The 14,093-nt window shown below is 33.2% G+C and overlaps 2 protein-coding genes and 1 non-coding gene across 3 annotated transcripts; 1 reads left to right on the top strand and 2 right to left on the bottom strand.

Annotated features, from left to right (window-relative positions):
- Positions 1-27: 27 nt before the first annotated feature.
- Positions 28-1,899, bottom strand: LOC116112383 (probable cysteine protease RD19D). The gene is made up of 4 exons (XM_031398528.1): positions 1,352-1,899; positions 1,030-1,146; positions 592-835; positions 28-375 (listed from the first exon to the last, which is right to left on the bottom strand). The coding sequence occupies exons 1-4, from the start codon at positions 1,871-1,873 to the stop codon at positions 104-106; spliced, it is 1,155 nt and encodes a 384-aa protein (XP_031254388.1). The 5' UTR covers positions 1,874-1,899; the 3' UTR covers positions 28-103.
- Positions 1,900-5,084: 3,185 nt separating this feature from the next.
- LOC116112303 (GDSL esterase/lipase At2g30310-like) lies at positions 5,085-7,587 on the top strand. The gene is given in 4 exon segments (XM_031398462.1): positions 5,085-5,708; positions 6,633-6,894; positions 7,422-7,457; positions 7,460-7,587. Coding segments are annotated over 4 exon segments (1,050 nt in total).
- A 639-nt stretch (positions 7,588-8,226) lies between these two features.
- On the bottom strand, positions 8,227-8,317 carry TRNAY-GUA. Its single transcript is given in 2 exon segments — positions 8,227-8,262; positions 8,281-8,317. It is a non-coding gene; the product is annotated as a tRNA-Tyr (tRNA).
- Between the last annotated feature and the right edge of the window lie 5,776 nt (positions 8,318-14,093).

The following is a 14,093-nucleotide window of genomic DNA, read 5'->3' on the forward strand; positions in this document are numbered from 1 at the left end:
ACAACACTATTTCAAAACTTAATGCAATAATATATAAGATGCATGTCTATATTGATACCTGTATTATCATTTGAAATAGAACAACATTATAAAACGACTACATTTAGGAGATTTGAGTGACTACTGCAGAAACCATGGTGTTCATTCCACACATACCGTGGCCTCGGCAAAGCCGGTAGTACCCATTTTCTCCCCAGTGCTTTCCCCATGAATTCTTGATGATCCAGTATGGCTGATTGCCAAGTCTTAGAATGGAGAACCCATGGGCTCCATATCCGACAAGGAGAACGCCGTGGTTGATCCATCGCTTGCCACAGATGAGCGGACACGAGACACCCCCAATGTAAGTTTGCATGAACAAAGCATTCAACCCAACTGCACTTAAGATTTTCACCATTATCGATGTTTCCACAGTAGTAACATTAATTAAGCAAATTTCACTAGGCCTAAATGGAAATTTTAATCATAAACTCTGAGTTTCTAATTTAATTCAACATTTGACTTTCATATTCTTGGATTACAATTTGAAATGAACAATACACAAGGTTCATATTTTTACTGAGAAAGTTGATAATGAAAAGAAAAACTCACTTGCTAGAGGGCCATGATGAACTAAATGTGCAGCGATTTGGTTCTCGTCGATGGGAATATTGGTAAAATTTATAACTCTAACAGCTACTTTATCTGAATTAAACTTGCATTCACCATTTTTTCCAGTATAAGGGTATGAACTTTCTTCCTGTAGTCCTCCGGCATCGATCAAATATTTGTAGGCATTTGTCATAAGGCCTCCATAGCAACCACTGTCACATTCACTCTGTTGCTTTGCATCACACTGCAAAATTACTTAACCAATGAATTATAAATCACCAAAAAAGTAATTAATTGGATCTTTAAGAAGTACCAAAACCATATTCAGAAAATTAAGCTTTTATCCCTATGCAAGGATTTTACATATATATTTGTTCTTATGGTGCAAATCTTGAATGTATCTTTTCTGATATGGGAAAAGATCCTGTAGGACCTAACCATGTGGTCGCAATCGACAAGCTGCTGCTCACTAAGATTCAGAAGCTTCCCGGTTGCGATAAAGTTGGCTCCTTCAACTCCTGTAGTGCTAAAAGCCCAGCATGATCCACATGTACCCTGCATCGAAATTTCAAACTTCACCATCACTAAACAACAGAAATGTTACTATTTAATAACAAAATTAGAACCATGAACACAAAGCTGCTGCTCATCCGTAAGCAATTTTTTTCATCTATATAATAAAGTTAACTCAGAAACTTCAACAGTAAAAAGAAAATATAATAAAATTAGCATTTTGGAGGATGGATTAATTAATATATACCTGCATCTTGACCTCAGTAACAGCTCCCTTTTCTCTCCAATCAAAACTCTTAGGCAAATCATCCACCTCCAAATTTTCCATCATTATCCCACCCTTCACGTCATCTGCACCGTTCATCACCGCCGGTCCACCTCTCATCCCAGTGTAAAACCTCTCAAACTCCTCCTCAGACAGATCGGAGAAAGGCGTCACGCCATGCACCGCCGTGGGATCAAGCAGCTGATGCTCAGCCGCCTTCATCACGTTCTTCGCGAAAACCCCCAAGCGGTGCACGTACTCCTCCCTCGTAGAGTAGCTTTTCCCATATTTTTGGATGAATGACTTGAAATTCTGCTCTGTAGCAGTACCCAGAAGAGCGTTTCTGGAGAGGATGGAACTGGAATCGTCTGTGACTTGGAGTATTGTAGGGTTTAGTGAGGCGTCATCAACGTGAAGAGGTGAAGCTGAAGAGAATGTGAGTGCGTAGGTTAGTATTGTAACACTCACGGCGCATGTTACAGCTCGTAATTGTGCCGGTGTCATCTTCTTCTGGGTATTGCGTTTGTTCTTCGCTCTGTTTACTGAACGAAGGGACTGAAAGGGCCCGTTTAAGTTGCATTTTCCGGCTGTGTAATTCCTCTTTTGTCCTTAAAAGATTGCAGAAGGGAAAGGGTGTTATGGTAAAGTAGAGAGAGGGTGGCCAGGTGTAGGGGCTAGTCGGCCACGTGTAGAGCATGAGAGTTTTGTGTGACACGTGGTAGTATGTGTACGTATATGTTGAATCAGCTTGTTTACCTGGATGTCATATTAAGTCGGCATGTGGTTATCTAAGACCATCTCCAATCCATTGCACCAATTTAGTACAAAATTGTACTAAATTAGTGTAAATTTTGGTACAAAATACTATTCCATCTCTAATCCACAACACCAAATATTACACCAAAAAGAATATTCCTTAGAATATTTTTTTTCTTTTATTGTAATAATCAACAATTAATCTATTTCACTCGTTATTTTTGTATATATTAATTAAATATTGGGAATGATATTTTTATTAAATAATAATTATTTTAAAAATTATACTAATTTAATAAAATTAAGCTAGGGCACAAAATTATGAAATCCAAATAAAAAAATTGGCTTTGGCAGAATATCGAGAAGATAATAAAATTTTATTCAAGGATTTGAATTCTATAACTGATCCAAGCCTACGTGAGTTTTTTCAAAATGAGCAATTAAGAATTATGCAAAAAATAGCTCAACAACAAAGTCAAGGATCTCAAAATAACTCAAGTTCTTTTCAATATTTTGATGATCTTACTGGATCCGAAACTAATCTACCGGAATACTAAATTGTTATTTTAGTTTATGTTTTATTTTCTTTTAATTTTAGTATTTTTAAATTAGTGTTAATGTTTATTTTGAGTTATTGTAGTTTAATATTTGCATTGAATAAAGTTCTACTTTTAATTTTTCATCATTTTTTAAATTATATCATTATTATAAATAATAATCAAATTAAATTAAATACAAATACTTAAATTTGGTGTGATTTTTGGTGTAAAATTTAATACTCAAATTAACTTAACAAAATTAAAACAAAAAAACCAAAATTAAATTTTTTTTTTTTATTTGTGCTACAGTGTTGCGCCATTTTGGCGCAGCACTGTGTTTGGCGTGGGTTAGAGTACCAACCCACGCCAATTTGGTGTTTTTTGCGTCATTTTGGCGTGGGTTGGAGATGCCCTAATGCAACCAAAACGGAGCTTGTTTTGGATTGGGAAATGGGAAGCTGAGGGTTTGGATTTCGGGTAGGGCCATTAGGGTTGGGCGGTTGTGCCTTTTTCTTTTTCTTTTATGATAAACTCGGGTAGGATTTCGGGTGATAAATATTCGAGTTATTTAGCCTTGGGCTTAGAAGTGTTATATGGATCGGTCCAACTTTTACTTATTTTTTTATGATTGGTGATGTTCGTACCAGTTTACGCGTATCTTAATTAATTTTTCGAAATCTTAGAATTATCGGTCGGATGAGAGTTCCAATGACTACCCTTATTAAAAAATCGAAGAAAGACTTAAACTTTGGATCTCTTGATAAATATAGCCAAGAATCACTATCGAATCATTCAACCATCCAAAGATAATTAATCGGTCCAACTTACTCATGCCAGATTTTCTTTTTCTTTTAGTAAAAAACTCCTTAATTATAATAAATAACATTATTGAATCAACAAGGTAATAATTTATTTTCTTAATTGAGGAGTCTACTCTAAGCCAACCACTTTTATATTGAAAGCAAAAGTTTCCTGAATGATATACACAAAGTTGTGACATCTAAAATATGAAATATACTATTTCTACAACCGTATAGATTAGTAAAATGTTTACATTAAATTCCATAAATAAATTACTGCAACCGCAGAAGCAGTTGAGGTAGGCAGAACCAATCAAGTATTATAAAGTCTCGTCATATTTTTATATAAATAGAGTTAACGATTTTTTTCCCACCCAAATAATGATTTAATTACACTTTTTTATCCACAGACTTTTAAAATACCACTTTATTATCCAAATTTACATTCCAACGATGAACAAAGAGCAAATTTTACCCACGCTATTGGGCCTTTTAAAGAGAGAGGCTGATGAGTCTTTTGGTGATAGAATATTAGATTTTGATGGTTGGGATTGATCGAAATTTGACTTGGGAGAGATAGTTGTGCAAATCCTAATTGCTCGATTGCCGGTGATTGGCGGGGTCGGCGGTAGTAGGGTTTTAGAGGTTTTGGTGAGTGACGATCGAGGAAGAGAATAGTGGTGGTGTGGGGTCGCATTTCGCAACGATGCCGAAATCGGAAACATAATATAAATTTGAGTAGTAAAATGATATTTTAAAAGTCTATTTGTGGAAAAGTGTCATTAAACCATTATTTGGATGAGAAAGTCGTTTACTCTAAGGGTGTGTTTGGTTCAAGGAATATTAGATTATTGGGAATCTTTAAGGAAATATGTTTGGTTAGTTAGAATAAATTAGTGGGTATATTATATTAATATATTTGGTTAGAAGGAATAAATTGGTGGGTATGTTTTATAAATTACTAAATTGCCCTCATTTTAAAATATTAATATAATATTGTTTTTATTATTAATTGTTAAATAATTTCCTTTAACCCCCAATATTTCAGATTTAGTTAAAACATCATAGCTTATATAAAACTTTAATTTATAACAAAATCACCCTTACCCACCCTAAGTCATTGTCGGCCGCCAACCACCACCATCGGCCGCTGCTTGACGCAATCAGAAGTCGCTGAAAATCTCCGGGAGTTGCCGATATGGCCGTTTCAACGACTTCCGGTGATGGTGGTTGGGTGGCGGTGGTGGTCTGCAATTTTTTTAAATATAAAGACATTATTGCCAAGTAATATAATATGACATTATCTCAGTAATCCAATATTACCTCTAACCAAACACACCCTAAATTCAAATATCAAATATGGCAACCAAGAGTAACAGTATCCCACAATTAGCCGAACTTACAACCCAATTCTGTCCACCAAAAGAAGGCATACTATCTCATGCACATTTAATTATCTTTCTTCAAAGCCAAAACTATCTTATCTTTCTTCACTCAGGGAATTAACTTGACATCCAGTGCAAGTTTTTCATTACTTAATCTTCAGAAATATGATCGTACTGCAAATTATATTCCTATATAAATAATCATACATTAAAAAACTTTCAATGTAAGTCAACAATGGCCTCCATCAATATTCTTGTGATGATAATTTTACTTCACATTCTCGTACTCTACATGATTATCAACACATCAAACTCCAGAGAAAAGTTACCAACAATCCTTGTTTTTGGTGATTCAACTGTGGACACTGGAAACAACAACTACATTCAAACTTTGTTCAAGGGAAATTTTCTCCCATATGGCCAAGATTTTCCTGGGAAAATTCCTACAGGAAGATTTTCCGATGGGAAACTTGTACCTGATTTTCTTGCCAATTTTCTAGGCATCAAAGACACTGTTCCTCCTTTTCTGGATCCTAATTTGTCAGGAGAAGAACTCGTCTCTGGTGTTTGTTTTGCTTCAGGGGGATCAGGGTTTGATGATTTGACAACTGCTGTATCTAAAGTCATCCCGGTTTCTAAACAGATTGAGATGTTCAGAGATTATGTAGTGAGGCTTAAGGGGATTGTTGGTGGTGATGAAGAAAAGGTTAAGAAGATAATTGGTAGTGCTTTGATTGTGATTAGTGCAGGCACTAACGACTTCATTTTTAACTTTTATGACGTCCCCTCAAGAAAATTGGAGTTCAATATTAGTGGGTACCAAGATTTCTTGTTGGACAGGCTACAGTCCTTCGTTAAGGTAAAAATAAATTCCTGGTTTCTTTTCATAAATTTCCTTTGTTTAATATATCGTTTGCTCGTTGATCCAAAATCGTGTCCTATTTATCCCATGGATTAGTTCAAAAGTCAAATTTGTGGTTTTCTTCCACGATATTTGCGGTTCTGAGTAATTGACATAATAAAAGGAGTAAGCGACTTTTTCTGACCTAAATAATGGCTTCATCACTCATAAACTTTTAAAATATCATTTTATCACTTAAATTTATATTTTATTTTCGATTTTGACATCGATGCGACCCTACTCTACTACCATTATTTTTTCTCAATCATCACTCATCAAAACCCCTTAAATCCTACTTCCGTCGAATAATCCCATCAATCATCAATAATCGTCATACTTCCGTCGATCCCGTCAATAGTCAATAATTGAGCGATTAGAGTTTGCACAACTGCTCTTCCCAAGTCAAATTCTAATCAATCACAACCACTAAAATCCAACCTTCTACTACCAAAAGACTCATCGGTCTCCCCTCTTCAAAAGCTACAACAGCCTGAACTGAGTTTACTTTCTGTTCGTCGCTGGAATATAAATTTGGATAGTAAAGTGGTATTTTAAAAATCTGTGAGCGGAAAAATGTTATTAAGCCATTATTTGGGTGAGAAAAAGACGTTAACTATAATAAAAAAACTATTTTTTGCTTCGCACTTATAAAAAATTGTAAGATTCAGTCTACAAAGTAGGTTTGCGGGATTAGATAGCTCATTGTTTGTTTCTCGCTTCTCAAATATTGTAAGGTTCGATGGGATTCTAGTTTTAACTTAGGGTCATATTTTATGTATCATTATATATTTTTGTATAATGTAAAAAATGGATTATATTGTATTTGGATTGATCGGAACTATGTATTTATATAAAATTTGATCTCAATTTACCAACTTGTAGGAACTATATGACCTTGGGGGGCGTAAGATGGTGATAGCTGGTTTGCCTCCAATTGGTTGCTTGCCCATACAAATGACTGCAAAATTTGAGAACCCATTTGCTAGGATTTGTTTGAAGGATCAGAATTCAGATGCTCAATCTTACAATTACAAACTTGCTAAGGTGTTGTCTCAACTTCAATCACTTCTTCCAAAATGCAAAATCATTTATGCAGACATTTATCGGCCGTTGATTGACATGATTGATCATCCTAAAAAATACGGTAAGCTATGCTCATAAATCGATTAATTAAATAGTTCTCAACTTTGTTACTATCTTTCAGTTATCAAATTGATAGGCATGACAATGGTTCTCTGAATCCCGAGGAGCCACCCCTCCTTGCCCCTTATGGGGTGAGGGAATGGGGACGGGACAATTTTAATCCCCATCCCAGGGGACGAGAGGAGCCCTTCTCTCCCCCTGCTCCGCCCCATATATATATGTTAATGTTAATGTCAAATTAATGTGGCGGAGATGGGGAATCTCCACCATCCCCATAACAGGGACGAGGTGGGGGATGATTTTTGGAGTGGGAATGGGGACCCAGGCCCTGCCCCGTTGCCATGCCTACATACTGAGGATGAGGAGTGTTAGTGACAATCACGGATGTAACACACACCGTGTGTTTAAAATAAATATAATTATATATATTTTATGAAAAACGGATACATGATATGAGAAGACTAACGATTGTCGGTTAACATTTCTCTCATAAGATTTCAGTAATAGAAATTGTTGCATAATTTACAGGATTCGTGGAAACAAAGAGAGGGTGTTGTGGAAGTGGAGTATGGAAGCAGCATTTCTATGTAATCCATTAACCCCAACATGTGGAAGGCCTTCAGAATTCTTGTTTTGGGATAGCATTCACCCAACTCAATCTGCCTACCGATTCATATCTCGTATTTGGAGATGAAATCTATTCCAAGTTACTCTGATACCATTTCAAATAATCACTTAGATCAACAAAATCATCATTTGAGTTCTAGCGTTACACACATTACGTTGCGTTAATAGTCTCATCAAATGATAACGTATGGATAAAACGACTCCGATGATTTCCTAATATTATTTATTAGTTTTACATGAAAAAATGTATCACGTGTAATTTAATTATTGTAATTTTCTCATTAAGCAATAGATAACTATATTTATTTTGTTTTGTTAGTCTTCCTGACGCTTATATTATGCTATATTTTAGAATACTTCATTTGTTCACTATGATACATTTTTTTTTTTTTTTAAATAATCATCAGTTTATTGTTATTATTATTATTTTTTTAAAAGGATGATATTTATATATTGTAGTGTAAGAAAAAGACAGCTTTAATATTTAAACTTTTTAGATGGACATTAAACATAGAATCTCCCATAAAACATTAATGAAAGAAAGATTTAATAGATGTAAAAATAGTAGAGAAATTGAGAATCCTTTTAGAAAGGCGTTTCAAGTGCTTTCTAGTGATTCCTAGCGAAGACTTAAAAGGTGTAGAAAATTAGAAATTCTAGAAAAAAAACACTTCTAAAATATTCTAATTAAATAAAAGAAAAAAAGTCCGACCTGCCGGATTCGAACCAGCGACCTAAGGATTGCTATCAGGTTAGCCCACTACAGTCCTCCGCTCTACCAACTGAGCTAAGGTCGGTTGGTGATGATGTTTTAAGAAAAATAAATATTATCTAATAATATCAGAAACTTAAAATTATAAATTATAAAATATTAGCTAAATCAATTATTCTTAAAATCAGAGCCATGTCAAACTTACCTACGTTTTCTTTGATTAATGAGGTGAACATGAACTTGCCTAACCAACCCAGGATGTGCCTAAATATTTTCTTTAATATCAATGATACATTTTTTCTTTAAAACTTACCACTATGAGATTATTTAATATGGAAGATATATTATGTTATTGGAAAGTATTATGTACTCATCATATATTAGGGATTTTTTTTCAATGCTTTTTTAAGGGGATTTTTATATTTTTGAAGGTGTTATTGATGTTTTCAAGTAGAGTTTTACAATCATAAGAGATTTTATAATACTTTTCAATAATAATAAATGCTTTTTATATTAAGTGGTATCACATGGATAAATGAAGTAAACCCATTTGAAAAATGTAAAACAAGTACAAAATTTATTCTTTAAAATTTAAATTAAATTATACTATTAACTCTTTCTTTTATTTAAAAAAAGATATTATAAGAAACTAATATCCAATGTATTTTCATATTTTTATTTTAAAAATCATTTTCTACTACTATATATTTTCTGAATCTTAAAATATTTATATTTTAAAGAATAAATTTCTTAAATTGGTGTTCTCCTAAGAATCAATGAACATATATACTATATATTTTGTGTAAAAAAAAAAAAAAACTTTGTAATAATGTTTCCATAATAGGCACACCAACTCAAATCAAACATGTTCAATCAATGTCTTCACCTAACGTAACAATCGTAATGACCAAAACACCCATCTCCAAATGATAACAAAGAAATTCGAGAAGGGTATCCCAGTCATTACACATGTAAATAGCCTATCCGAACCCAAAATCCAAATCAAATCCACGTCAGCAAGAAAGAAAAACAGAAAACTGGAAAACCATAAACAGAAACAAGAACAGAAAGCAAAACAAAACTAGAATGGAAGAAACATACAGAAAGGCAAGCTTTGTGTTGTGAAAATCTAATTTGGTATCAAAATCTCACAGAAGAAATCATTTTTAGCTCCAGCTTAAATTGGATTATGTTACCAGAGATAAATAAATACTCCTGTACAAGGTGTGGCTCAAACTTTTTTTTTTTTTTTTNATAGAATTTGTTAAATAAAAATTTTATTATATCTTTTTAGAAGTTAAATTATCCTTTGTGTTGATACTTGATATTAATTAATACATATGATTAAGATTTATATTTTATTTTTATTAATTACTAATCTTATTTTCGTTTGAATATTTTGGATAAGTATTTTGGGGCAAGCTGATGGTTCCGAATTCCATTACAATTTCCAACCATTATCAGCCAGTTGGAAAGACAACTCATGCATATTAGAATCATAACTTTGAAGGAGTTTACTTTATTATTATTGTTTTTGGTTGATAAGGGTGTTTGTGTCAATTTGTACATACATTAACTAATCTCCCGAGACCTTAAAATTTATGATCGGGTAAATTTCCTTAATGGTCACCCCTATTAGTAACCCAAGTGGATCAAACTCAAAACTTTTTTAGTAATACACCTATATATATATGTGTGTGTGTGTGTGTGTGTGTGTGTAGGCTAGCCACTGAGGAGATGTATCCAATTGTCAACTTCAGACCGCAAGGAATTAATTGAGGTAAACACAAACTAGCTCAAATACTTTCAATAAAAAAAAAGAGGAAAAAAAAAATTAAACCATGTTTTGGAGAAGGAGAAAGAAGAGTGAGTAAGCGAGGGCAATGAAAAAATTAACACTCTCTTCTAATATGTGCTTCAATAAGACAATAACCACTTAGAAGAATAATATTTGTGCATAAAGTCTTGCACATTTTACGGGTTACAGTTGTTGTGCTAGAAAATTTATTGTGATGGCAGGAGCCATTGTTCATAGTCAATAAGTTTCTGAAAAAGTTTGGCTCTCTCTTGGTCTACATAATGCAGAGCAGATGGTTATAGAGTTCAAAATTATATAAATACTATATTTATTTATATATTATTTTCTTGCCAAGAACTAGTGTAAAAAAATCATATTTATACAGGATACGATGTTTATTGTTTTTCTTGTAATATAGAATTTGTTTTAAAAAATTAATATAATCTTTTTAGAAGTTAAATTATCCATTTTTGTTTTTTTTTTTTATCAGGGTATTCGGTTTAACCTATGCACACATCAATTAATCTTTCAATGCCCTAAAATTAACGATCGGATAATTCCTTTCAGTAACTATCCTTTACTAATAGTCGTAGAGATTTAAATTCAAGATATCTTAACTAATATACCCAAGAATCTCAAGTGAACCGCCAAACTATCCATTTGTGTTCATATTAATTAATACATATGATTAAGATTTATATTTTAATTTTATTAATTATTAATCAGGTATTATAATCTTATTTTTATTTGAATATTTTGGAAAAGTATTTTAGGGTAAGGTGATCTACCAAATTCCATTACAAATTTCAAGCTCAATGCATATCTATCAGTATTATTGATGTGAAATTTTGACACCAACTAAACACACGTGTGAAATGCTGAGCAGGCCCATAGAACACACGTGAATATGAAAATGAGAGTAAATGCAATGGACAACAGTGTTTAAAGTAGTTCGGATGCTAAGGAAGCGAATCCTATGTCCACTGATTTTTGTATTAATGATAGAGGTCAGGTCGCATTAGCGGACTGACTTACAAATGATTGTACAAAAGAGAATGCTATATATTTTTAAGAGAGAGAATATCCAATCCCCTAAATGAGAGAAGAGCTCCCTATTTATAGTGGGATAGATTAAGGTTATCATTACTAAATCTGTGAGTTGGTGGGATTATCCGTGCAAATCCTTCTTTATGTTACATTGCCCACCTTCCAGAGTGATTTACGCGATTTGGTGCAGGGATTGGACACTTGGAATCACTATAGCTTCTGGCTGGCCTAGCGCACACCCACTTTACTGACATAAGTGGGCTACTCAGATCACCACGCAACGTGGCTGCTTCTAACTGGCTATGAACCTATCCAAACTCTGATCTTTTATGCTGACTGAGCCTTGCGCCAGCCCTATGTTTTTTAGGCATTACAAGTATGAAAGACAACTTTGAAGAAATTTATTGCAGTCCTCCTTTACAAATAATTAATTTTATTTTAATTATTCACTTTCTAAGCTTATTAAGAAGATTTTAGGGTGCGTTTGGTTTATTATTCTAGATAAGATTTTGAGGATAGTATTGGATAGTTGGATATGAGAGTATTACGAGAATAGGATTTGCAGGATATGTGTTTGGTAGAGTATTTTAACCTTGATATTTGTGTTAAATATTTTATTAATATATTTTTTTATAAATGATTTATTAATATAATATTTTGTTGCATTTTGTTAAAATAATGTATTATATATATATATAACTTATCAAATTACATTTAAATAATACTAAATATTTTATTGGTAATTTTGTCACCCGTATATATTAAAAAACAAAAAGTCATATTAATTTTTAAGTATTAATCCAACTGTTTAAAAACACCACATTAATACATATATGACAAAAGTATTAATTATTGACCCTTGCAATCATTATTACACGTATACTCCATTAACAACTACGACATGGTTCACTGTGCCACCCACAGTGCATTCGTTATGTTATCCCTTATAGTCGTCATGTTGTCTATAATACCTTGTTGCGGTTGACTCGGTTCTACTCCATTTCGGCCATATTCTGGCCAATTTTTACGATCACAATTTACTTGCTCATTACCCGTATTATTATTGGTTTGTTCGAAGATACGGTTGTCCATATTGTACATTCTGATAAAATTATGAAGTACACAATATGCCATAACAAAAAAAAAAAAAAAATGCATTGAAAAGGATTCATGCCTATGCCAAATAAAACAAAAACGAAAAAAAGAAAAACGAAAAAAAAAAAAATCATTCCGTGCCAAACAAAATAAACAATCAATTACAATCATGTGCCAAATGCCAAATTAAACCCATTCACATGCGTGTGCCAAATGGCAAATAAAAGCAAAACTCATTCCAAATACCAAATAAATCAAAAACCAAATAAAACAAAACAAAAACCCATTCAACAATCCATTAACGCAAAAAGCATTCTCTGTATCCATTTAACGCAAAAAGCATTCTCTTCTACACAGATCGAACAAAAACCCATTCACACCATTAACGCAAAAGAGCATCCTCTTTTACACAGATCAAACAAAAAACATTCTCTGTATCCATTAACACAAAAAGCATTCTCTTTTACACAGATCAAATAAAAACCCATTCACACCATTAACGCAAAAGAGCATCATCTTCTACACAGATCAAACAAAAATCCATTCACACCATTAACGCAAAACATCATCCCCTTCTACACAAATCAAACAAAAACCCATTCACAATCAATTCCTGCCAAAAAAATAAAAAACGTAAAACAGCATCTGAGGTGGGTTTGATCCAGATGGGGGTGTGGGTTTGCGAAGGATCGGGTCACGGTGGGTTCATTTTTAATAGATCGGGTCACGGTGGTTGGGTTGCAAAGGATCGGATCACGGTGGGTTCGTTTTGGATAGATCGGGTCACGGTGGGTTTGTGTGTGACAAATCGGGTCATGGTGGGTTTGTGTGTGACAGATCTGTCACGGTGGGTTTGTTTGTGACAGATCTATTTTCGGGTTCACGGTTAGGGATCTAAAGTGGGTTTGCGGTGGGTTTTGTGATGGAGGCATTTGCGGGTTGACGGTGGTGGGTTCACGTTGGGTTAGGATGTGGGTTTGTGACAGAGGGACTTGCAGGTTCACGGTGAGAAGTGAAGCACTGAAGCTGCCACTGGATACTAGAAAGTGAAATGGTGGTAAAGCAAACTGGGAAGTGAAGCACTAAACCTGGTAATGGATTATCAGAAACTAAAATAGTGGTGATGGATACTGAGAAAGTGAAGCACTGAAAACAGTAATGCAAACTGAGAAGTGAAGCACGAAGCTGGTAGTACACTGAGAATGAGAAAGTGAAATAGTGAAGCAGTGAAGAAAAGTGAAAAAGCAAACTATAACGGTAAAAAAAAATTTGTCGAGATAGTTGTCAGGATTGAATTATCAAGACAGTGTTATGTAAATAATAAAACAAACGCTATCTGAAAAATCCGGTCCAAAATATGAATAGAAATAATAAACCAAACATAGCCTTATTTATTTTGACTTCTCCATTTTGTTCTTTAACAGGACCGTTAGTTTCTTTTTAAAAGATTAAATTATAAGTTTGATATAGATAGATTTTTAATTTTGAAAGAAAATTTTCTCATGTTCTAGATTAATATTAAAAAGTTAAAACATTAAAACCAGCTTAATTATCATTTCTCATTATAGATATGACATATAAACAATACAAATATAATTTTTTTTTCATACTGTATATTTTTTCAATTTTCAGTTATATATTAGAATTTCTGTTTTTTTTTTTCAATTTACCTATTTTATTTGAAATTTGTTTTAAGTTTTTTATTTGATTTCTTGATTTATGTAATAGATCTTTATCGTTTCGGCGACAATATGTCATGTAGCTTACAGCTCACTGGGACACTATAAGCCTAAATTGATTGATTGACATTGAAAATTATTTATGAATTCGCTTTCTGTAACTTTTGATAATTATTAGGATAATAGTTTGACAATATATGTGGTTGTGCTTGTTTCCTGCTCAAACCATATCTTACCGTGAG

The sequence above is a fragment of the Pistacia vera genome, unplaced genomic scaffold (assembly GCF_008641045.1).
Source record: "Pistacia vera cultivar Batoury unplaced genomic scaffold, PisVer_v2 Contig660, whole genome shotgun sequence".
NCBI classification, from domain to species: Eukaryota; Viridiplantae; Streptophyta; class Magnoliopsida; order Sapindales; family Anacardiaceae; genus Pistacia; species Pistacia vera.